This window comes from Chelonia mydas, chromosome 3 (assembly GCF_015237465.2).
Source record: "Chelonia mydas isolate rCheMyd1 chromosome 3, rCheMyd1.pri.v2, whole genome shotgun sequence".
Lineage (NCBI taxonomy): Eukaryota > Metazoa > Chordata > Testudines > Cheloniidae > Chelonia > Chelonia mydas.
The window spans coordinates 138,254,485-138,280,254 of record NC_057851.1 but is presented as its reverse complement, the minus strand read 5'-3'; the positions used below and the strand labels follow the sequence as shown (position 1 = coordinate 138,280,254).

The 25,770-nt window shown below is 42.1% G+C and overlaps 2 protein-coding genes and 2 long non-coding RNA genes across 16 annotated transcripts in view; 2 read left to right on the top strand and 2 right to left on the bottom strand.

Annotated features, from left to right (window-relative positions):
- The window catches only part of SPAST (spastin), a 60,926-nt gene extending 58,442 nt beyond the window's left edge, over positions 1–2,484 (bottom strand). For 2 of the 8 annotated variants that reach the window (XM_037895379.2, XM_037895380.2), the window contains exon 1: positions 1,723–2,406. In XM_037895379.2, the coding sequence (XP_037751307.1) occupies positions 1,723–2,143 (421 nt within the window). In that variant the 5' untranslated portion in view covers positions 2,144–2,406. Of the gene's footprint in view, positions 1–1,722 lie in introns of all 8 variants that reach the window. The other 6 variants (XM_037895384.2, XM_037895381.2, XM_037895378.2 and 3 more) reach the window with 6 other exon arrangements.
- Positions 1,867–3,011, top strand: LOC122465137. The gene is made up of 2 exons (XR_006289732.1): positions 1,867–1,957; positions 2,879–3,011. It is a non-coding gene; the product is annotated as an uncharacterized LOC122465137 (long non-coding RNA).
- LOC114019058 lies at positions 3,005–12,247 on the bottom strand. Its single transcript, XR_005224812.1, has 4 exons — positions 12,110–12,247; positions 11,017–11,020; positions 9,483–9,565; positions 3,005–4,257 (listed from the first exon to the last, which is right to left on the bottom strand). It is a non-coding gene; the product is annotated as an uncharacterized LOC114019058 (long non-coding RNA).
- On the top strand, positions 12,193–22,219 carry DPY30 (dpy-30 histone methyltransferase complex regulatory subunit). 6 transcript variants are annotated; one of them, XM_027820441.3, is made up of 5 exons: positions 12,193–12,333; positions 14,287–14,358; positions 14,448–14,495; positions 19,443–19,585; positions 21,984–22,219. In XM_027820441.3, the coding sequence occupies exons 2-5, from the start codon at positions 14,323–14,325 to the stop codon at positions 22,054–22,056; spliced, it is 300 nt and encodes a 99-aa protein (XP_027676242.1). In that variant the 5' UTR covers positions 12,193–12,333; positions 14,287–14,322; the 3' UTR covers positions 22,057–22,219. The 6 variants fall into 6 exon arrangements, with proteins under 6 accessions (XP_027676242.1, XP_037751317.1, XP_037751319.1 ...); XM_037895389.2 differs by having other exon boundaries at positions 14,433–14,495; XM_037895391.2 differs by lacking the exon at positions 12,193–12,333 and adding an exon at positions 12,456–12,666 and having other exon boundaries at positions 14,433–14,495.
- The last annotated feature ends 3,551 nt before the right edge of the window (positions 22,220–25,770 follow it).

Here is a 25,770-nt window from a genome sequence, read left to right as displayed (position 1 = left end):
CCTTAAGTACATTGTAATCACCATCTTTACTACCATTAACATTTTTAACCAACTTCAGTTCTAAGTTTTCTTTGAACCCTCACAAGTCCTATGTCACACAAACATCTTTTTATATTAATAAGGCTGCATGCAGTCTCTTTCCAAGCCCACTACTGCCTTCTCAAGTTATTACAGCAGACCAAAGTAAGTCTGTCCCTTTCATGACCTACCAAGCATGCACTCTGTATAAAGTCTCTATTTTGATTTCTAAGGGGGAAACAATTTTTACTTCCTGCTATGCAGAATCATAGTTTCATTAAGTCTTCACATTTTAAAATCATGCTGGATGTTTCCAGGGGAATTTAAAGCCCAGCACAGTACCCAGGCCTCAGAGGACTCCCCTTTGAACACTGCCAGGGTTGTCCTGCTGCAGGCAGACAGATGGTCTAAGTCAAATACACTGGCAATAGGTATTGTTTGTTTTTAAATCTAAACCAAACAATAGTTTTCCTCAACCTTGTATTTTATTTTAAATTACTTGTTTCACAGAGTTCTATAAGTTACTGGGCAAAAGTAAGATAATTATATGACTGAGCAACAATTTTAAAGGAAAATGCAATGTTTAATTGCTAAGGTACAAATTATAAAACAATTATCGGATATTTGGGAGCTTGTATATCAAACTTGACTAGAGATTTTCTTAAATATGTATACAATTTGCAAACTAACAGTATGCTATAAAGATGTTGCCAGACCCTGAAATACATCGCTGGTCCTGATAATATAATTGTGTAGGCATGAATAATGTGACAGTTTAGTTCTGAACATGAATACCCCATAAATTTCCCCCCAATCTGTATCTATGAATTAAAATTAAAGCGAACAATTTAAAGACTGAATTTCAAATACTTTTTTGGGGCTAAAAAAAGCCAACAAAAACTCTACTTGTGCCACATATATTAGAAACTAGATCACCTACTGCATCTGCCAACTGTTGTGGTGCTGAAAACAAAAGGGAAGAGGCAGAAAGTGGGGTGAAGGCTAAAATTCTATATATTAAAGCTATTTTATATGTTGACACCTCCTTAACATGAAGTTCAATCTTCTACAGAACACTTAATTTAAATGCACAGTATCTAGATTTTTAAAAACAATTACAATAGCTCTCTACTCTTGCTATACACCTAGCCTGAAATCCTGGTACCACTGAGCCAAGATTTCACCGCTAAGCTTTAGCTGTTTTAATATGTTTTTTACCTGTTTCTAGCTCATCCTTCCCTCATGGGAAATGCTCAGCAGGTTTCTGAAGTTTGCTGGCCACAAATTACTGCACATCTCTGCCACCAGGCTAGAAATTTTACTTGCCATTCTCCACGACTGAACCATTTCTGCAGAGGTATCTTCCCTCCACGCCACCCTTCTCTGGTCTCTATCTATATCCTCAACCGCTGTCACACCATCTGTCAGCAGCACCTTCCCGCAGCAGAGACGCCTCAGGGATGTTCAGCTCATGTGCCACACAGACAGGACGCAGCTGGAGCCAAGGATGCGGGGGGCGCATGACACCCCGACATGGGGGAAGAACAGACGCCCCCTCATTCAAGGGACTCACCGCTAGAGACCCCCCGGGATCCACTCAGGCCTCGCTACCTCCGTCCCCCAGGATATCACCCGCCCCCCTCGAGGCTCGTCCCCACTCCAGGCACCATCCTCGCCCCACCCAGGCTCCCCGCGAGCCCTCACCTCTCTCCTCTTCATCGATGCGCAGCGCCACGGAGATGCACTCGAAGGCTCGCTTGTGGCAGGCTCGCACCGTCTCGGGCGCCCCGCCGGGCTCGGGCGCGTCGCCGGCGCCGGCCCCGGCCCTGCCCTTGGCGGCCATGAGGGCGCCCCGGGAGAGGCGCTCGCAGAGCCAGGCGAAGAGCAGCCCGAGCTGGAAGGCGACGAAGCGGAGCAGCGCGAAGGCGGCGAAGAGCGGGTAGGAGAAGTAATAAAGGTTCCGCTTATGGGGAGACGCCGCGGCCGCCCCCACCGCCGCCTGCTGCTGCTGCTGCAGGGGGGGAGCCGGCCCGGCCGGGGCGGAGGGGCAGGCCCCGGGGGCTTGGGGCGGGGAGCTGGAGCCGGCTGAGCCCTTCTTCTTCCCTCTGCCGCCCGGAGAATTCATTCACCGCCGTCGCCATAACCCGCTGCCAGCGACTGACAACAACCGGCCATGGCGGCGGCTACGCCCCTTTTAGCCAGCCCCGGCTAGGAGGGCTGTGGGGAAAGTGCGCACAAGCCCTTCCTGAATACAGGGACGCGTAGCCGCCGCCCCTAGCGTGCGGTTATTGTTGACAAGCAGCTGCGAGAGGCAGGCAGCGAGGCGACAATGGGAGGTGTGGTTGGCGCAGCGGCTAGGCATGGAAACTACATATCCCAACATGCCGCGAGGCACTGGTTGCATAGCATGCCGGGTACTGTAGTCCCTGTTGGTGGTTTTTTTCGAGCGTTCAGGGAATGCGCTGCGGGCGCGTTGCATTTTGGGACATTTAGTCTTTTCGTTCCGCATTGCATTTCGGGAGCTGGTGCATCGCAAGGCGGGTCAGTTGCCGGTCTCGCTGTGGAGTGTTGCATGCCGGGAAAGAAGAGGTGCCCCTCCCTGTGCCCTGCTGGGACTTGTAGTACGCGCGGGCTGTGTTGCTCTCTCGGACTAGCAGGCTATAGGAGCCACGTGCTGGGTGGTGTCTGTCATGCCGCTCCCAGCCAGCGGTCCTCGCGCCTTCCAGCTGGAGCCTCCGGGTGAGCCACTGCAGCCCCTCCTCCGCCTTCAGTGGGTGCCCACTGCAACCCACCCAGTCAGCGGGGTACCGCAAAAAGTGGGTTTTACGGTCTGGTGCTTACACCTGGGGCAGCACAAGAGGCGCCTGGCAACAGGGAATGCACAGCAGGACTGATGTTCCTGAACCAGAAGAGCGAGTCCCTGGCTATGGTAACCTCTCTCACGCCCATATACAAACCCTTTATGTTTCGAATAAAGGACAAGTTGGAAATTACAGGAGAAAGTTTATTTTTAAGGGCACATCCCCAAGGTTTTATTTGTGACACACACTCGTCTCTAAGTAACACATTTTATTACAGTGTGCAATCCCTTGCATGATTTTTGGTGCATACAAGACAATATTTATTGATTAATTTGACATGTAATGTGAAACAGGCACCAAATGAAGGACAAGTGGCCCCGCTACATATGACATTCTAACATAGTCCCTCTCAACCTGATTTGGGACAGATCTGGGATACAGTACAGGGGAAAAATCTTGAAATGAAGAACACTAGAAAATCTATTGGGTAGTAGCAGGATGGTAAAATAGGGAGGGGTCAGTTTCTGCAGCATGAATTACATTTTATGCAACCTCACCTTAACATTAAAGAGCTATAACGAATTCATAAAATAACATCAATCCAATATTAAAGTTATATATTTAAACATGGAAATGTTAAGGTTAAGACTCCCATAACATGAATTTGCTCACATTGCATATATTGTCTATTAAAGCATACATTTAAACAATTTAACTAGTCATTAGAAATTAAGTACAGTCTTGTTTCAGAGTAGCAGCTGTGTTAGTCTGTATCCGCAAAAAGAAAAGGAGTACTTGTGGCACCTTAGCGACTAAGAAATTTATTTGAGCAAAAGCTTTCGTGAGCTACAGTCGATGAAGTGAGCTGTAGCTCACGAAAGCTTATGCTCAAATAAATTTGTTAGTCTCTAAGGTGCCAAAAGTACTCCTTTTTTTTAGTAGTCTTGGTTATCTAAGTGTAAAAGGAGAAATTGACTACATTTGGATAAGCAAGTGTTCAGATAACCAAAGAAATTTTCTGTGTGAACAACAGGCTTTGAGACATCCAACCTTGTTTCAGATAAAAAGAGGCGTGGATAATCAAGGTTCATCTGCATTACATGTGTGCAACACAGCTATCAATATGTACCTTAATATTTGTATTTTCTCGGGGTTTTCGTTTTAAAAACAAGTAAATTTAATTTTGCATTAACCTATTATTTGCAGTTAGTTTCCTGTTGTATTTTTTGAAAGAAAAGTCCTTAACTTCCTTCACCCCACTGATGCCTATCAGTCGTCTCCCTTTCTCTCTTCTGGACACCTCCCTCCCAACCGGCACATTCTGTCTCCTGGGCCCGTACACGTCCCCTTCTTGCTGAGCTGTTCCTCATATAAAACGTCATAATAGCATGAAGAGAGGCTCCCTTTAGTTCTTTCTCCATACTAGGGTCCAGACAAGCTAAGGGGAAAGAGACTCAATAAGATCTGAGGTGCTCAGATACTATTATGGTAATAAAGATGGTATCAGAACAGAATTGCCAGAGATCCTGTAGTCCTGCATTTTCCCCAATGGAGCACTTCAATAGTTCCTTCCTCCCAGTGATGAACATGGAACAGCATAACTCCCCCCCCCCGCCCCACTATACAATTAATTGTCAGGTAGGGAAGGAGTCAGTCAGTGGCTACAGTTCTACTGGATAACCTACCAGGACCATAGGTGCCGACCCCATAGGTGCTCCGCTTAGCACCCACCGACAGCCAAGCTCTCCCCCCAGCGCCTCCCACACTGTGGCAGCCCACTGATCAACTCCTCCCCTTCCCTCCCAGCACCTCCTGCACACTGCAGAACAGCGGCATGCAGGAGGCGCTGGGAGGGAGGGAGAGGGAGGAGCAGAGATGGGGCATGCTCGGGGGAGGGAGTGGGAAGAGGTGGGGTGGGGCCTTGAGGGAAGGCCTGGGAGTGGGGATGGGAGTGGAGTAGGGGCAGGCCTGGGGTTGAGTGGGGCTGAGCACCCCTCTGGTAGAGAGGAAGTAGGTGCCTATAACCAGGACAATTGAGTGAAGGCAAGAAAAATCAAGCTCCTGGAATAGTCTCTTTAGTCTTGCTCATTGTGAGTGAGTGGGACTCTTTTGGCATGCAATTAATTTTACAGTAGTGTTTAAAATCTCTCCCTGGTGAGGTGAAGGGTATTTTTAATCACACATTCCATTTCCCACATTCAAACTATTTCAGCTCCTGGCCTTCTCCTGGTGCCTGTTTGGGCCTTGCAGTGAAAATGAGAAGTTCTCCTCATCCCCAAAGACATCATTTAGCATGCAAGACTTTGTTAGGATCATTTAAGATCTTATCATGGCATCTTAATGAATTATTTTTATAATTCTTTAAACAGCTTCCCTTCCCCCCCCCCCCCCGTTTATCAACAAGACTAAACAGGTTTTACAGGCCTTAAACATGGGTTTTGAACGCTGTTCTAAAACATCTACGGTTCAACTAACTATCCTGCAAACAGGCTGCCAAACTGTTTTAGAAAACCATTCAGTGGGAGTCATGTTTACATCATATTTTATTATGGGATATCAACTCAGTCCCTTTTCTCCCTTATTACTAAGGAAATGGATAAGTCTTCACTCATCCTTTTCACAATCTCCTCTATGCATCTCCTTCAGGTGCTGCTTTGCGCATTTCAGGTGATAAAACACATTTCTTGGCACCTTATCTATGTATCAGAGATGCTTTTACTAATGTACCCATTTTTAAATGCACCAAAGGCCCAAGTCACCTCCAAATGATGTCAATATTAATGCAGTGCAACCTAGAGCAGGCGCTCATGGTCCAGTTCTACAAACGCTTACTAAAGAGCATAATGCTTACTACTGTGGACACTCTCTTGGAATTCACAATAGTAAGTACTCCACTCAACAGTAAGTATTTGCAGGATCAGGCCTTAAGTTCCTTACAGTTTGAGAATTATTTGGAGAAAATACAGGGATGTTTCAAAGCTCCTGAAATGTAATAGACTTGAGATAATTTGAAATTAACCAAGAGGAAACATGATGAATAATTTACTTAAAAAAATAGGAACAGTTGGAATCTTGCTAATTGAACTCTTTTGTGACCCATAAAGCAGTCAACATATAATACCTATAAATCATATCACATTACACTAAAATCATGTTTTGATTATTTAGATTAGCAGGCTGTATAGAATTGCTACTTTTTTTTCTTAAAATCACATAATTAGAAATGTATAATAGCTAGTAGGTTATCTAGTCCATCCTCCTGCCATTGTAGGATTGCGCTTCTACAGTATATTCTCAAGTGCTTTGTCTAGCCAAATTTTAATTGACTTAAATAATGGAGCTTCTAACACTTCTCTTGGAAGATACTTACACAATTTAATTCCTACATGTCAACTTTAAAGACAAAAAGTCAGTATGATATGTAGCAGCTACGTGAGGAGGGTGTGGGTAGGGGATTAACCAGGACCATTTTCAGATTTTTCGCCATTTCTTCCTGTTACCAACCCCCTACGCCATACATTCCTTCTTTTTAAAAAATGTTACTGTTTTGTGGAGTAACAAAAATCACAGTAATTTAAAAATGAATAAAATATCATAAACTATTCATAAGATATTTTAAATTTGGTAAATGCTCCCCACTGATCCCCCACAACTTGCTGGTAGTGGGACAGCTGGGTTCTTTGCTACACCATAAGGTAGGTAGTAAGAAATCTTTACTCCCCTTCCCAGAAAGGGCAAATGAGACAAATATTGCGGAGTGGGATTTCTCATCATGGCCATAAGTATGGTGTTTCACTTGAAATTTCAATGCAAGCCAAGTAGTTTATCTTGCAGATGATTAAGACTTTCCACTAGTGCCACATTCCATTAGCTCGGGTCACCTACAGAATGTAGGTGAGCTTACAGGCCTGTTATTAGATGTCAGCATTAGAAAAATTTTCATTATACTCCATTCGCAATTACCTTACAAAATTATTCTTTCATCATCCCTTTAAATATTAGATAGTTGTCATACTGGCCTTTCATTATCATTTAGCTTAGCAACCATATTTATTTATATTATATCTTCCCTATTGAGGTAGTCCCTCTATCATTTTTATTACTGTTTTCTGAATTTTCTCCAATTTGTTTGATATTATGATCTAGAGGATAGGGCACAGGTCTGCCAATCAGTATTCCTGAGTTCTGTTCCCAGCTTTGCCACTGGACTTCCTGTGGTCTTAGGCAAGTCCCTTAATCAATATGTGTCTCAGTTTCCCCAATACAATACTACTTTTGTAAAGTGCTCTGATCTTCAGATGAAAAGCACTATTGACGTTCAAGTGTTGTCATTTATATACTATGATGTATTACTTTCCCACAACATCCCCAAACATCAGTTCAGCGTATGAAGGTATTTATCCCTATTGTTTATTTTATAATAAAAGAGTGTTTAAGTAAAATGACAGTTCCAAGCTAAAATCACTTCTGTCCACAAATCTTTCATCTATTGTTACAAGCAACACCTAAGATAGCTATAACAAAAATAAGATAAACTTTTTTTTCAGTTTGCTTACTTTGTGCACAAGCAAATAGCCACTTATACTGTTTCCCTTGTAAAGTCAATTTATTGTGTGGGTCCTTCATAAAGGACAGAGGAGTACATATGATTTTAAATATAAAAATATGACTGTAAAACTATAAAAACTGGCAGGAAAGCTCAGGATAATTCTAACCCCTGAAACTGCGTTTAAGCTATTTTGTGAAAAGGGACTATATTTCAAATTAATTGCGGTTATGTGTATGTATGCCTTATCTAATGGTAAGGGACATCTTTTAATACATTTTTAAAGTTTTTTTATGAGAGAATAATGAAGTCTGAATAACTGTTCTGGTGGGGCTGATTCTTTGTGTATATTATATATATATTCTGTATCATATAATAATGAGTATATTATTAGTCACTCTTTCACTGGAGCGATTATTTTATCAATTTGTGTTATTTTTATTGTGAATTAGTTTTGTTTACACAATTGTAAAATCTTTTTCTTTTCTTAAGTGTCTTGCTAGTTATGTGTGTTATGCACATTTTATTTAATGGCCTGTTTTGCATGACTTTATTTGCTCTATGTTTCATTTTACATGAAAATCTTTTTAATAAAGGCCAGCCCTTGTTATCCTACTGTGTTGGCTCTGTCGTCTTAACTAAGTAAGTAAAAGAGAAGAAAAGTTGTAAAAAAAATGTTTTGTAGTAACACCAAAAATACACCATGGTTTAGGCTTACATCCTGCAGCTGGATCCGTGCAGCTAGACATTGCACTTGCATGCAGCTTGTTGACTTCAGTGGGATTCAGCACAAGCATAAGGTGCAGCCAATGCACATCAGATTGGCACATTACAGTCTTATCTTGCAAATGTGAATTGATGAAGTTAAATATATCCAGATTATTTTCTTGCCACTTCAACCTACGTATTTCTAAGATTTGGACTCTCCTCTCTCTCATGCTTGAGAAGGCTGTTGTTCAGACCCTCATGATCTCACACTCAACCTGACACCAACCACTGACACCTTTTAACTAAATTTGAAACACTGCCATTAGGATCATCTTATTGGCTCATCACACTGACCACATCATCCCCCTCTTTGCATTCCTCCACGGGCTTAGCTTCTCCACCACATCCAACATAAGCTCTTTGTCTTGGTCTTTAAGGTCATTTAGGTCCATCCTCTGTATAATACAGGGACATGCATATCTAACATACAGTTTTGACTCTAGCATTTGTTCTGTCAATGATCACAGTCTCGATTGCCCAACTGCTCACTTCCCCTTCAAGCACTCCATGCTTTCTGCCATACTGAGTCTGTCTGCATAGTTGAAACTCATCAAAATTCATAAAGCCAACACATGATCTGCTTTTAAACCATCCTTAAAACCTACCTCTGCAATGATGGGTATAAATCATTCCTGGCTGGCATTGGTTAGGCAAGGGGAAAACTGTGACTTCTACTTTCCTGCTAAATCCTATTCATTTTATTATTACCACATCCTTCCAAACCACTCCCATCCTATATATCTGTTTCATCCAGATGTTGCATCCTGTCTGACATGAAGATTATGAGCTCTCTGTATAGAGGTAAAAATCCTAAGGCCATCTTGGATCCTCTAAAGCAGTGCTTCTCAAGCTATCTGATGTGGGGGACTGGCAATTTTTTTTTTCCAATGTGCTGCAGACCGGCAGCCGATGGCTCACGGACCAGCACTGGTCCGCGGACCACCACTTTGAGTAGCACTGCTCTAAAGGACAACTAAGCATCCGTTTTGTAAGTCCTTCTTGTCCCCTCCTCACTCTGAATTTGGCACCTTTTTATGTTTAGGTGGGAAAAAATGGTTACTGTTATTGGCTAATCTGCCTAGCAACCCTATGTCTATATAAGGGCAGTGCTCAGATTAGATTGGGGCTGCCCGCCTGAGTGACAGTCTTGTTGCTGTCTGTTAGAGACAGAGCAAGCGGCTGAGGGTTAATAGGTTAGGCCATTCACCCCACAAGGGTCATCTCAAGCAGGGAATATCCTTACCTACACGAACCTAATCCATCTCCTATAGTGATCGCTTGCCCCACGCATGACGACACAGGTGAAAGGGAGAGGGAGGGATTTAATTACCTGAGTACTTCCATCTTACCCAAGAAGACGTTCATCTGGTTCCACCTCAAGGTCCTGGTCTCCATCTGAGGGATCCGGCCATTCTGTCATGCTGCATCCATCCTGAAGAGGAGAAGACACCATCAAATCGAGCTGCCAGAGATGGTAGTGTCATTGTCATTTTAATCCTCGTATATAGATCCCTGTTGGTACAGCCTGCCTTGTTTTATTATCTGTCTCACCTTGTTACCTGGGAAGTCCTTGCCACCCCATTAATAAATCTTGTTATACTTTTATCCATGTCTGAGTCATATCTGGGAACACAAACCCTCGGTGATAGATATGGGAAGGGAGGCGAACCTGAGACTGAGATTCCTGGCCATTGTTAATTGTAGCTCCTGTTTCGGTCAATATCTATTATTTTATTTATTTATTATATGTCTGTACAATGGCTAGCACTAATCCTTAATTTGGGTTCCTAGCTGATTCTGTAATATAAATATTAAAGAAATCACACACAAAAGAAATTTTAAACATTAAGATTGCAAAGTCAAGTCCTCAGAAGTTAGAAAATAACAGAATCAAGCTAGTATGTGCAACCTTTCTGTGGTCCCCTTATGCATGTCTTTAATTACATGATCATATATTTTTCCCACTAGACCCCTGCTTCATTCAGTGTACAAACTGGATGATGCTAACTGGATAAGCAACGAGTCAGCATTTTATCATTTTTAATATGTGACCCATATCTTATTTACTGATCACCATTCAAATCCTGCTTTGAATGATCAGGAATTATAAATGTCCTCATGGCTTTTCTATAGCACTCATTACTATAGTATCCAAGTGATTCATGTAGATGAATTAGTTTATTTTCACAACATCCGTGTGAGCTGAGGGGTTATTATTGTTCCCATTTTACAGACTGAGGTCAAAATTGTCCACTAATTTTGGGGGTATGATGGGATATACAAACCCCACACTGGGCCCAAAGAAGTTAAAAGGCAATACTGTGCCCAGGTAGCATTGCGTCTATAGGCCTGCTCCAGCTGTAGGAGCAAATTAAAAGGAATTCAGAAGACTTGGTAAGGGCAGGTGAACAGGATCCAGGAAAGAAGACTCCTTCTTTAAGGAAACCAGGCAGATGGTGGAACCTGAATGGGGACCACAGTGTGGGTAAGGCCCTTGGCAGAGCCTTCCCCAATCACCACCCATTTCAAGCAGCAGCAGATCTTGCAGGGCCCTGCTCATTTGGGACTTTGTGAAGCTACTGACTGTTTGGACCACCGGAGCCATGCCCCAGACTGAAAAGGCAAATAGGTAGTGAGTAGCCTGGGGTGGCAGATTTTGGCTCTGTATAGGGAGGAACCTGCCAGTTGTACTTCCCACTGGGCTCTGGGCTGGGGGAGAAGGGCCTGAGTCCCCCTACTCTGCCCTACTTAACTGCAAATGCCCCAGATGCAGTGGGGGTCCCAAACACTCCTGGGTTGAAGGCAGGGATCGGGTACCACCACTATGCCCCCTCAATAACAAGATAAGGGGTTGGAGACCAGGTACATTAACCACTAGGCTACCTGGCTCTCTGAGCCACACATCACAGGAGGCCTAATTTAAGAAGCCTAGTGTTTGATTTGTTTTTTTTCAGAACACTGAGACTTTTATAGCACTACATGTGTTCAAAGCACAGCTCCCTTTGTCGTCAGTTGCTGTGATGATAGTCTGCACATCTGACTCCAGTGTCTCATGTTGATGTTGGGCACAGAAAATGAGTCCAGGAAGTACCCTGGTAAGAATCCCATCAACTGGGGGATTGGGTGGATTCCTGGCTAATAGGCAGCTGGATTTGGTTTTTTTCCAAGCAGCTCTAAATAAAGGGTGGGGGAATTCACTTAAAAATACCTCGAGCAAAATAATTTTGGCTGCAATACCACAATGAGAGCCTCACAGATCAAGCCCTATTGGCTTCAGTGGGGTTTTATGCAAAACTCATAGCAAGATTGGGGGGGGCAGATATCTGCATTTTTTTTTGCTAATTAATAAATTCCACCCATTTTATTTCATAAGCAAAACTAAACAATACAGAGCACAGATCTTAAAATCAACAAAACTGTATTAAATTAAATAGACTAAAGTAATAGCAAGAAAATTACTTACTCAAGTGTTTGTACCTAAAGGGCACTATCACCATCAAATCTGAATTGGTAACATGGAGTTCTTTGTGCCTTGACTATTACAGATTTCTGTCAGTTTTACTCAAAAATATTGAACTATGTTTTTTTCCTAATTGCCATCCCTGTAAACTCATTATGGGCACTGACAGTGATGCTGAATTCTTTCCATCTCAGCTGTCACCACCCATAATAAAGGTTCTAGGCAAGACAATTGAGAACCACAACCACCTGTGCAACTTTTTGCCTTCGGTGACTGGTTAATTACCAGTTAAACTGACTGCAGATGTGTCTACACTACATGCTGTGGGACTAACCCCATTGCTAAGCCGCGCCCCTGCACTTAGACTCCAGAAGCAGCAGCGCAAGGTCACGAGGCTAGGCGGCCGGCCGCTACAGCCAGGACAAGCAAGCAGACCTCAATGGGCGGGGCCACTGACGATCACGTGTCTGATGATGGTCGGGGGCGCCCAAGCAGGGACTTTTTCCATTGCCCTACCGGGGGGGGGGGCCTTCCCTTCGCGCAGGCGCAGTTGGGTGGTCGCCGCAGCGCCACTTCCTTCACTTACGGCAAAACAATTTACGATATCCCCCCCCAAGCGTGCTGTTGTTAGTGGCTGAGGCTGTTGCGAGGCTTCTGTAGCCTCGCAACGATCCTTCCCTTTTTCTCCCCACGGTGAGGCTCGTCGCCGCGTCCTCTCCTTTGAGCGGCTGTCTCGAGAGGTGAGAGCGGCTCCACGGCCGAGGAGTGTTGGTAGCGCTGCGTCCCTCGCTGCCGGGCCCCGCCCCGCCCCGCGGGGCGGGCGTGAGGCTGGAGGGGGCAGAGCGGGCGGGGCTGCGAGGGAGGGAGGGCTGGTCCGGTCCGGGTCGGGTCGGGTCGGGTCGGGTAAGCGCCTGGTGCCGCATGCCCGCTCCTGGCGCGGGAAGCCTCGGCTGTGGCCCTCGGGGCGCGGACACCGGCACTCGGCCTCAAAGGGAGCCTCGGTGCGGGAGCCGCCGCAGCCCGGGCCGTTCTAGCGGCTTCCCGCGGTACCAGCTGCTCCGCGCCGGGAGCAGGTGCGAGTCGGGGGGGAGCAGAGCAGGAACGCGGGGTTGTCCCAGGCTGGCGTGTAGCCTCTTGACGGGGGTCACTTCGTAAGACAGGAGAGAGTTGTGTTTTTTTTTTTCTTCCTGGTTTTCTAAGCTGTGCTGTAATGTTGGCCCCGGACTGCTGGTATCGGAGGCGGCTGTGACAGGGAGTGGGTTGGGGTTCGCTCAGTGGCATTTATTTCTCCTGAAATGGGAGCTCTCCTGTATGCCGAAGCGATGCTCCTTCGCCTGTTCTGAGAATGATTAAAAACGAGAAGCCGTCGTAATCCAGCTCTCAACTTCTGCTCCGATCCCCTCGTCTCCAGCTTTGCTGGAGGAGCTCTTGGACGTCTCTGAACATACACCTCCTGTACTCTAGTACCTTAATGGAGGAAGTGGGATTGTTTGGGTCCTCTAGGAGATATTGTAATACCAGTACATAATAGATATCCCGTCTCTGAAATGTTCATTATCTACTGGAGGTAAATGAGTGTTAATAATTATTGAAACACTTTCTTCCTCACTCACTTGATCGGCTTTCTTTCACTTGACTCTTTGAGGATGGCAGTTTCACTATTTCTTTATTTACTATAGAGCAGCCGTTCTCAGACTGTGTGGTGGGCCTCCCAAGGGAGGTGAGGGAATGTGTCAAGGGAGGTGAGAGCTGTGTGGGTTTTTTGTTTTCGTTTAAGAGCTCTGGCTATCAGCCCCAGCTGGCTGGGACTTGTGCAAAAGGGTCAGGCACACCTAGGATGTGGAGATAAAAGTGATAGCTGGAGCTGCATCACCTGAGCTTAAGCTCTCCTCTCTGCCATCCCTTACCCGGGGCTCAGGCATTCAGACTTGTGGTGGCAGCAGCAGCATAAAGTAAGAGTGGCAATGGGGTGGTAAGTCTGTTGTGAAAAGTGATTTCACATTGCTACCCTTACTTCTGTGCTGCTGGCGCAGTGCTGCCTTGAGAGCTGGTGGCCCGGCCAGCAGCTGCTGCTCTCCACTCTGCCTTCAGAGCTAGGTGATGGTATATGTACTTGGCGGGGGATGGCATAAATGACTACAGACATAAAGAAAGGGGGCCCGATCAAAGAAGTTTGAGAATGACTGTTATAGAGTCATATAAGGTAGAAAAGACAAAACAAGCAAAATACAGATTTTTAAAAACACATGTCTCGGGCCTTTAAATGTTATAGAGATTGAAAAAAGGAACAAGTCTGATCGTTTTTTTTTTATTATTTTTTTTAAAAAAACCTTTGCTGGTCTCCTTTAACACTAACTTGTACAGTCAGTTCTAGATGTTTCTGGACCACATATACACATTTGCTAATTCTTTTCAAAGTAATTATGACTGAACTAACCTTGTCTGAAAGTTCTCTTTTAAGTTACTTTGTCTGAGTTTATTTCACATGTTCTTTTGAAAAACTTCAGATTTTTTATACAAGAAAAAATATGGTTGACAGAGCTGAGGGGGAGGGAAAGGACCCAAACCTACCTTGGTGATAACTCTTTGCATGATGGTGACCAAAATTGTCAACCATATTTTAAGTGTCAACTACCTTATTTTTTTTATTGATTTTAATGTTCTGACCAATTTTTTTTTTGTTACTTCCCAAGATTGTTGCACATTTGGTGACTTTCAAGTTTCAAATCATGGACTCAGAACAGATCATGGAGGGACAGGCACAGGTATAGTAAGAAACTTTTTACACTGATTTTTCTGTTAGCAGATACATAAAGTGCATTTTGGTTTTGCTGACTAGCATGTTGTTTTACAGGTTCCAGAAAATCCTCATGCTGAATATGGCCTTACAGAAAATGTAGAGGTAACTAAGATTTAATTGTTCTCAAATGCAATTGAAGTAGTATTTCTGATTTGGGGGAAATATGGGTTTAATTTAGCTAAAATGATCGCAGAAATCAGACCCAAAATACAAGGAACTGAATGCTTTTGAAAGCAGTGGGTAATGAAGGGTGCTTAGCATAACTCAGTAAGTGCTGGTACCATGCACAATTGACCTTTTAATAGTATATCAGTATTGCTGGTTGGGCTGCTACCATTCTGTTTCTAGTCCCACAGAAATAATGACCCCTTTGTGTGGTGATTTTATCCTTTGGGTTTGTTTTTTTTTTTTAAGTGCTATATACAACTTACCTCCGCTACCTCTTACAACACGTTCTTCTGACAATACACCAATGGAACGCTTCTTGGGGTTACCCAAAGCCTCTTGTATGAATCGCTACCACCTCCTTACAGCATGAGAGAGCAGTGTCTTTGCCAACTGAGGGGAAAATGCCTCCCAGTTCTGGCAGCACAAGCACTCTGCTCCAGGCCTCACAAGCCTGGCTTTTTCTCTCTGCATGCTAAAAACTTACATGCCCCCCATGGTTATATTTGAGTGCTCAGGACCTTGTCTTCTGGGCTTCTGTGGTGTACACTGATCCACTGCCTCCATGGAAGCAGTGCACGCCAATTTACCAGCCTTACCTCAGTTCAACACTCTCCTTAATACAGTAACTCCTCACTTAACGTCATCCTAGTTAACATTGTTAGGTTGCGGATCTATTAGAGAACATGTTCATTTAAAGTTGCCCAATGCTCCCTTATAACTTTGTTTGGCAGCTGCCTGCTTTGTCCACTGCTTGCAGGAAGAGCAGCCCTTTGGAGTTAGCTGGTGGGGGCTTGGAACCAGGGTGGGTTGGCATCTCCCCTATCAGCTCCCCCAAGTTTCCTGTGCAGCAGATGCCCAGTAGGCTATCAATTGCTGGGCAGTTTAGGTGAACATCCCGCCCTCCACTACCGTGTGCTGTTCCTGACCTCTGCCTGGGAGCTGCTCCCGGGAGCCTCCTGCTTGCTGAGCAGGGGTGGGGAAAGAGGAATGCTGATGTCAGGATGTCCCCCTGCTCCTGCACCCTGCTCCTGTACCCCATCTCCACAGAGCAAGGTGGGGACACAACAGGGCTCAGGATGGAGGGAGCTTGCTGGCAGCAGCTGCTGTCTCAACTTGCTGATCTACTTAAAAAGGCAGCGTGTAGTCAGTGTACTTAAAGGGGTAATGCACGTCTCTCTCTCTCACTCAGATGGCATGTGTGTGTCTCTCTCTCTCTCTCTCTCACAGTGTGTCTCTGTTTCACACACATGCACCACTCGGCACTTTGGAAAGTGGAAGGAGTGATGTGCTCCAGTGGGATAGCGTGGGTTCATCATCAAGTTCAGTTTCCACAGGAAATGTTTGCAGCCACTGCTATGCATCCGTTGTCTCCTCCCTCCATTTGTGCTGCCTTGTAGAGTGTGACGCTACATTAACAACAATGTGTTAACCCTTGAGGGCTCAGCCGAGTGCTAGTTCATCATTTAGCAGCAAGGCATTCCCTGGGAAATATTCCAGCCTCTGACTCCACCACCTCAACCAAGCTTCACAATCATTGTTGGTTACAATATTAAATTGTTTGTTTAAAACTTATACTGTGTGTGTGTATATATATAATTTATTTCCCTGGAACCTAACCCCCCTTATTTACAATTAATTCTTATGGGAAAATTGGATTTGCTTAACATCGTTTGCTTAAAGTAGCATTTTTCAGGAACATAACTACAACGTTAAGCAAGGAGTTACAGTACAAGGGGCTTAGATGTGTTGATAATAAAACAAAATTGAAGATTATTTTAACAGAGCTTGAGATAAAGATTCAAAATAAAAGATTTGGAAATGTAAGAGTACAGGAAAAAAGAGAATCATAAAATGCAATCTATAGCATATACTTAGACAAGAAAGTAATTTGTCACTAATACGGTATTGCCCACCCAGTGGGCAGACCTTGCAGCGCTTGTCCAGCCCAAAGACCTTTTCATGAGACACTCCTGCTGGCAGAATGTCGCCTCTGTAAAGGATAACATCTTGTCCCCTTTCCCCTTCTCTTACACAGTTATGGATTGTTATATCTTAGCCTAGGGAGTCACCTAAACAGAGATTTCTCTTGGATTTTGTTTCTTTGTAAACACTCACTCCTGCATCTGGTCGAGAGAGTGAACACAGGGTTGCCTCCACAGATGTTGATTGTCAGCTCTGAGACTCCTTGGCCTCAAGTGACAAGTTTCACTTCCAGCAGTTCTGGAACAAAATATACTATGTTACATAGCTCTAAAATTGTTTCCCATACAAACATCTCACAATAACCACGTCAATCAGCTTGTTTTTAGCTTTCAGCAGGACTACACCTGACCCCCTTTGGTGAAATATTGAGAAGGTGGTCAGACACAGGAGTGATGCCTGCCTGGGAATGTTGGCGTGTCACCTTCCTGGCAACTTTTTTTTTTTTTTTGAGGAGGGGACGCTTTCCATGTTTTCAGGCCTTGGAAATGTGCCAAAATAGTCAACTTTTTTTCTCCCCCTCTCAATTATTTGAGAGTGCTGTTTTGACACAAACTTTTTCTTTTGTTGAGAAAAGGTTAGGCTTGGGGAATGACTAATCTTATTGTTATGCATATGTTTACTAATCATAAGACAGGTGCCTTCAATTAAGTCCCTCTAACTTTCTTCTAGTCTAGGCTAGTGAATAATAGCATTTAGCCACTTCTTGCTGTTCAAAAGTCCTGTCTTGCTGTTCTCCATCTTGGTCATACTTCCTTGTATTCTTTTCAATCTCCACTGTATCTATTTTGATATGCTATGACCCAAATTGGTCACTAATCATTGCGCATTTTGTGTATATAATGTTTTTCTAGAGCTGTAAAGCGATTAAAAATAATTGCGTGAATAATCGCACTGTTTAAACAATAATAGAATACCATTTATTTAAATATTTTTGGATGTTTACTCATTTTCAAATATATTGGTTTCAGTTATTACACAGAATACAAAGTGTTGTACAGTGCTCACTTTATATTTATTTTTGATTACAAATATTTGTACTGCAAAAAAAACAAAAAATAGTATTTTAATTCACCTAATACAAGTACTGTAGTGCAATCTCTTTATCATGGAAGTTGAACTTCCAAATGTAGACTTATGTACCAAAAAACCCTGCGTTCAAAAACAAAACAATGTAAAACTTCAGAGCCTACAAGTCCACTCAGTCCTACTTCTTGTTCAGCCAATCACTCAGACAAACAAGTTTGTTTACCTTTGCAGAAGGTAATGCTGCCTGTTTCTTGTTTACAATGTCGCCTGGAAGTGAGAACAGGCATTTGCAGGGTACTGTTGTAGCCGGCGTCACAAGATATTTACATGCCAGATGCATTAAAGATTCATATGTCCCTTGATGCTTCAGCCACCATTCCAGAGGACATGCATCTATGCTCATGACGGGTTCTGCTCAATAACAACCCAAAGCAGTGCGGACCGGCACATGCTCGTTTTCATCATGTGAGTCAGATGCCACCAGCAGAAGATTGATTTTCTTTTTTGGTGGTTCGGGCTCTGTAGTTTGTACATTAGAGTATTGCTCTTTTAAGACTTGTGAAAGAATGCTCCATGCCTAATCCTTCTCAGATTTTAGAAGGCTCTTCAGATTGTTAAATCATGGGTTGTGTTCTGTAGCTATTTAGAAATTTCACATTGGTATCTTCTTTGCGTTTTGTCAAATCTGCACTGTCAAGTGAGCACTGTATACTTTGTATTCTGTGTTGTAATTAAAATTGATATATTTGAAAATGTAGAAAAACATCCAAAAATTTAATTTCTATTGGTATTTTATTGTTTAACAGTGCAATTAATCGCAATTAATTTTTTAATTGTGATGAATTTTTTTTATTAGTCGTGTGAGTTAACTACAATTAATCAACAGCCCTAGTTTTTTCTTACTTTTATGGTGCCAGGGTGCGTTCTGTGAGGGTTGTGGTTTTGGTTTTTTTGTATTTACAACTACCATGGACAGACTTCTTTGAACTACCCATGATGATTTCTAGATCTTACCCCAAATGTTCTTTGCATGTTTAGAATAAATTATAGACTAACTTTCTGTAGTACTGACGTTAAAAAATAGATAGATAGATAAATATATCTATCTATCTATCTCCATGTGTGGCAAAATTGACAATTTTGGAGGACATTATGTTAAATTATATTGTGTGTGTAAAAATCCATTTGACAATAGTATAAGACAATTCATTTAATATTTTCTGACCAAAAGGTTACAATATAGTGGAGCCAAAAAAGTGGAGGAAATGTATCTATTTTGTGCGTAAGCATTTCAGCGTATTAAAAAGATTAATAACTTACTGTATTGGAGCCTGATTTCACACAGGAATTTGCATGGTTGGACCAAGTACCATGTACCATGGTCTGTTCTAAGTACCATTGCTGGCAGGGGAACGCTTGGTAAATGCAAGTGTCCTATCCTGCAAATCCTTCTTGCAGGATTTGGTCCTACTTTTTGAAGCCTGGTACTACAAATGCTCACGAGCAACTTAATGAGAACGGCTTACATAAATAAAATCATTCTAATCTATAACAGTTGGCAGGGAAGAGCCATGAATATAAAAGAGCTGATGAAAATGGTAGTGTAGGGGCTGCCTCCAGTTTCAAGAAACTTAATGTAGCTTACATGGCAGCATGCTGTTAGAATCTAACATAAGGCTTTCTATATTTAACTTAAGAAAACGGAATTGAGATTCTCAACCAAATTAAAAATATGGAGTGAAATTTGAGGATAATTTCACTCCATCTTCTAATACCCTTATCTGATTGCTCTTGCTGAATGTCTGCTTTTAAGTAGACTTTTTATGTACTAATTTCAATACTTTTATTCACATGATGCTTTGAATTCATCAGAGGATAGTAGAAAATGAGAAGATTAACGCAGAGAAAACATCAAAGCAGAAGGTGGATCTTCAGTCGTTACCTACACGTGCCTACTTGGATCAGACAGTTGTGCCTATCTTACTACAGGGACTTGCTGTACTTGCAAAGGAGAGGTAAAGAACTTAATGTAGCATTTGTGTCAAAATAAAGGAGGTTCACATGTGGCCAGGGCCTTCCCAATTAGGGGCTTGCAAAACCAGTTTGTCTCCATCAAAAGCTCACGTATGGAATTTGGGGTGGATGTAATAGCATGTCTGTTCTCTTGAGCAGCCAAGATGTGTTCTGTAACTAGCTGCTTGCGATGTGAGCTGTATAAGAGAATATTGGTAATCTCATTGTCACAAGGACATGCAGTGTTAGTGCAAGGTTTTCACAGGGTAAATAAGAATGCAGTCTGAATAAATCTGTTCTTTAAGTAAATCTGTTGCATGGTTCCTCATGGCAAGAGCCTGGACAGACATTTCACCAGCATTCTTAACCTGGCTCAGGATTCTTGAATGAGTCCTGCTCCCTCAGTAAGTAGGTACTCCTCATGCTGTCTCTTACTTTGTTGAACAAGGTAGTTCCAGAAAATCCAGCTGGTAATAGCATATAAATTCTTTCTCGGCACTTATTCTTGGGAGTTCACACAATGAGAGATTGTGCTGGAGCAGCATACTGATGATACTGTTCCCTTTGTTTAAAGACTGTTTTGCCAGGAGGCCTCATATATACTTTGAACAACATGGAAAGGATGTTCCTCAGTAGAAACACTCAATTGTCCTTCCTCTCCGGTTGATTCCTGTCATCTAGGTATAACTGGAACCACTTGAGTGTCATACTGCACATGCTAATAATATCCCTTTGTTGCCAAAGGAACAACCTTTGGCTAATCTTATCAAAAACTGCGAAGGACCACAGTGGACCAAGTTAAAATCATGAGAATCTTCATACCTCTCCCAGTGGTATCTTAACCCCAAAAGAACATTTGAGTTTAAACTAGAACCCACCCACATCAATAACTAACCACTTAGTTGCTGTGTAGAGACAATATTCTGCTTGTAAACTGTGTGCAGATCTTCTATTGATTTATTTGGGGTTCTGCTTTGGATGGAGAGTACTATGTAGTCCTAAATTGATATATTCCAGACCACAGTTAAAACTTTTGGACGCTTCCCTGGAATGAGTGTGATAACCTGACATGTGGGGTGAGACAAGTTGAATTACCAGGACTTATGCACTACATTTTTCTCCGGCTGAAGAAAAACAAATCTTACCTAGCAAGGCTGTGGTGAGGCTTAATTGTAAAGCAGTTTGCATGTTAGTGTTTTTTCTTCCAGTAATTTCAACTGTTATCACAAGTGTTGGTTAGAAAAAAATATTTGGCAGAAGCAACAAAGATACCTTTGCCTCAAACTGTTCTAATGGAGGCACTAAACAGTTGCTATCTGAAGTAAATCAAATAACAAGACAAGAACAAAGCGGACAAGGAAGCTGGCTACTTTAAATCTTTACCTTACCTCGCAGGAGTTGGTGAAATAGGTAAATGCATTAGAAATTACATTAAATAAATTCAGTGTGTAAACTTGGGTAATTCACTTGATGTTTTAAGATGGATGTGGGTTAGAGGGGGAGAGAGGCCAGCCTTTCTAAACTGACTTCATTTGCCTAGTCAGTGTCACTTCCATTGTCTCTCCTTCCCCTTAGATCTACTCTTCCTTCCCTACTTCCTATGCAGTCTCCCTCCCTTCCAGAACCTGTGCACAGCATCTTCCCCTAGTAGCTGCTTAATATAATTGTGGACACATTTTAGGTGTTGTCTGTCTTACCGATTAACTGTGAACCGTAAGCCTCTAAAAAAATAAAATGAGAAATGTTGATTACCATAGAATCTGTATACATGCATCTTAATTATAGTTATGAAGAATGTTTTTCTTCTCAGGCTATGACTACACTGAGCCAGGTGTGACTCTCCTGTTCATGTACACATACTTGCACTTACTCTCATCAAGCTAGTACAAGTAGAAATAGCAGTGTAGCTACGGTAGCACAGGTGGCAGCAGCAGAGGCATGGCTGAGCTGTACTAAGTATACATCCTCCTGAAACTGGTGTGCATTTACTTGGCACAGCTTAGCCATGCCTCTGCTGCTGAAACTGTGGCTGAACTGCTATTTATACTCACTAGTTTGGTGACAGCTAATATGAGTGTGCACATGAGCAGAAGAATCACATCCCTAGAGCTTATTGTAGATGTAGCCTAATAATGACAATTGTGTAGTGGCTATCGAGGACCAGGAAGTGTTGCAATGGGGATCTTAATAAATGGAGGAACTTCCTGGCTAGGGAGTTCTCTAGTTGCTGCTGAAACATGACCCTTTGTGTTTGTTGTCATGCTACAAAGCTGAACATTTCTAATTTGTCCAGTGCTTTTACAAGTAAGTCTCTGTTTTCAGTGAAGATGAAGAGCTCTCCAGCTCCCTTAAATGTATGTGACAAATAGTAATTACGCTTGATTTTTTTTATCTCTACAGACCGCCAAATCCTATTGAATTCCTAGCAGCATATCTTTTAAAAAACAAGTCACAGTTTGAGGACCGAAATTAATTCCATGGGAAGAGGACGACAGTTTGGCTGCTAAAATTAGATGCTAATTTGCCATGATTCATTCTTTGCTGTAAAAATCATACAGAACCACCAATGTCTTTCAAACTGCACAATTTCCCTTATCTTTTCTTGAGTTATTTAATAAAGTACATTTTTATTCTCACTAGTCTTAAACTACATGTTAAGTGTCCTTCAGAGTAAAGTATTGAAAGTTCACAGCTAGGTGAAAGCTTGAATAATTCCAGTGAAATATTTCACCTCAGTACATGAAACAAATGTAATGATCTTACTGGTAAGAAATTACTAAAAATCGGACTTGGTTTTATGTAGCTCCTTTCCTGTTAAAGATATCCTAAACTATTAAAGCCATAAATTCTGTGTTAGTAGTATAGAATTCAATATTCGCTGCTCCATCAATGGTAGAAGACAAGCAGTCATCAAAAGCATGTGAATATCCTTGGACGCTAGAACTTTATTTAGTGAGATGTAACGTGTATTAAGAAAGACACCTCACTTCAGAGTCCTGTAGGATCCTTAATTTTTACTTAGACAAGAAGCGGACACAAGGTACCATAGGTGAACGTATCATCTGAACAACATCCAATTCTGCTGATACATTCATGCTACAGCAGTGGGCGATAGAGCATTATTTATTGGTAACTTCCTTAATAATGTGTTTTATGGAATAATAATGGAATGATCCATTTAGTATCTACAAATGTTCTTACACTAGCCCAGTCTTGCAGTGATCTTGTCCTGCCGTTAATAAAGGTGAATGGAAAAAAGAATGAAGCATTGTTTGCCATATACCTAACAGCTTTCTTTTAATTCTGGAACATCAATAGCATTACCAATTTAAAAGGGACACAGCTTGAATTATGTGAAATTGACTTATTTAAAATAAAAGTCCAGTGTCTAATAATAGAGCATCCTTTAAACAGTATCCTCCTCAAATTTTATAAATACTCAAAATAACTATATAGATTTTTGTTTCCTTGCTGATGTTTGAGGGAAAACGAAAACTGACTATACAAAGTGCTATCAAAATGCACAAAGTAAACACGCATTTTCTTTTCATTTACAGTAAGCTTGTGTTTTACTGGTAACTGCAATAGGTAAGCAACTTCTAGCTATATGACTTTTTTCAAAAATTTTCTTAATATAAGCAGAAGTAGTCAATCTTCTGTAGCCAAATGATCTCTTGAGTACTGTCTTATGTTTCACAGTATGCATCATCATTATACTCTGTATCCGTGCTCCCTATTTCTGTTGTGAGTTTTACCTCTGTGCGCTTGAAGAGGAAAGATCAAACCTGTCATCCACTGGCTAGAGGGCTTCACATCCAGTTCTAACTTCTGTTCGGCAGCAGTGTCAGGCTGTTTCTAGATCTGCTTTCCTTTGGTGTGTAGGAAATCCTTTAGAAATATTCTAAATTTTATGCAGATTTGTTCCTTTCTTTATCCCAGCTAGGAATCATTCTGTGTCTTCTCTTTAAGCAGCAGCTTCACTTCACTTAGAGACAAAAGCTATGATCCTTATGTGCATTTGCTCCACAGCCTTTGGTGCTGTTCCAGCTTGCATCCTCAGCCACTGGCCCCTACCATGGGCATGGTAGGAGTGGTTCCCTGGAGTCTGGCACTTGAACTCAATGAAATAGTGCCAATCATGGAGAGGAGCCGTCTCCATTCTAGCCCCCCAACTTGATGCCACAGAAGCTGACAACTTCCATTGACATTTCTGTGTGGTTCCAAGCTCTACCTCAGCAGAGGATGCATTGGTTCTTCAGATTCTAGCCCCAGGAAAGTCCCAGCCCCACTTAAATAGCGCTGCACCTCTGTAAACCTCAGAGTGATACCACAGGCCCTTTTGACAACTAAGTGGGCATCTCTACTGTTCTCTGGTCGTCACCAAGCTGGCTTCACTAACCACCAATGCTCTCATCAGCTGGAAGGCAGGTGCCTTTTTCCTAAATGATATGGCATCCCTCTTTAGACTGTTCTAATAACATGCCCATCCTTCCTCCTCAAGCAATGCCCCCACTTAAAATTTTTGCACGTTTTACAAGTTTTTATAACTTTAATAGTTGCTATTTAACATTTCACTAGTTACTGATGGCATAAAAAGTATTTCATTATAACTGTAATAACTGCGTTATCCCTAGCCTGATTCTTGCTTGCATATTTATACCTGCGTCTGGAAATTTCCACTACATGCATCCGACGAAGTGGGTATTCACCCACGAAAGCTTATGCTCCAACACGTCTGTTAGTCTATAAGGTGCCACAGGACTCTTTGCTGCTTTTGTCATATATGAATACATCATCCTGCTTCTTACCAAATACAGAAGACATTTATTGAATACATTTGCCTTTTCTGCATTATGGTTGATAGTTTTACCATGGTTGTCTAGAAGTGGACCTATGGTATTGCTAGAATTTCATGTGTTCCTGGTGTATTTGAAGTATTCCTTCTCAGTATGCTCAGCACTACTGGCTGTAGAGTTTTCATGGATTTCTTTATCAATTGGCTGCATTTCCTAACTGCTGATTTGTACTCACTGCTCTCAGTCTCTCCTTTTTTCATCCGTTTATAGTAACTTCTTTCACTCCCTTCTTAACCAGGAAGGTTTTTTAACCAAAGCAGTCTTCTTTCATGATTGCTGATTTGGTGTTTAGTAAGCTACTAACACCAATAATTAATTACACACAGCAATCATAATTTGCTAGAATCACAGAGAGGGAAAGGTATATGGAGAGTAACAGACTTCCATCGAAGAACTATGTATCAATTCCTTAATTAAAGATGCATTATCAGAAAAAAAAAAAACCCCTTATAATTATGAAAGACATTTTTATAACTCTTTGAGGATTAGGTTGTTCCTCATATTTTCTTTGCATTGAACTTTTTCATCAAATGTTTTCTTGGTATCTGTCTCAGAATAAATACTTAATGTTATGTAATACTACATAACAGAATATATAGCATTTTGATCATCATGCCTGCATGCAAAACATTTTGCTTAACAGGCTCTAAACGTCTTCCTTTTCAACTAGGTAATGTCAGAGAGTGGGATGGCACTTTAAGGGAGTCAGGGTTCAGCACTCACCTACAACTATGGAGTGTAATCCTGTAAGGACCAGAGAAGCTTACTTTAACTCTGATGTAAATGTAGCCCTACAGGGAGCAGGATAGAAAAAAGCAGGATTGCTGCAGGGAATAGATAAGCTCCTGCAAAAGACTTTTGCTCAGGGGAAAGGATGTGATTGAGATATTGAATTTGTGTTTAACAATTTTGTTCAAAGTAATAAAACCAAAGCTGTGAAGAAAAGAGACTGAAATCCTGTGGCTGGAGAGCATTCTTTAGTGTATGGACTGGTGATATAGCCCACTGGCTTGCAGGTAACCCAAGCAAACTACGGAATTGTGTGGATGCAACACTTGAGAAATACCAATTCTCTGTTTTTTCCAAAACTTGCAAGAATGAGTGAATGTGGCAATGACCATTGCTGTAGGATATTGGAATCCAGACTGGCAACTCCTTAGCAATAGTAAGGTTGAAAGCTTGGTTAATAGTAACAGAAATGATAGAATTTGATTTGACTGTCATCAATTCTTAAGTAAGAGCACCAATAGAAATTTTCTGTGTTCACAATGTTATTTGATTCTTTGATTCCCTAATATTCCCATTTTTCACTTTTTCCATATTTTCAATTT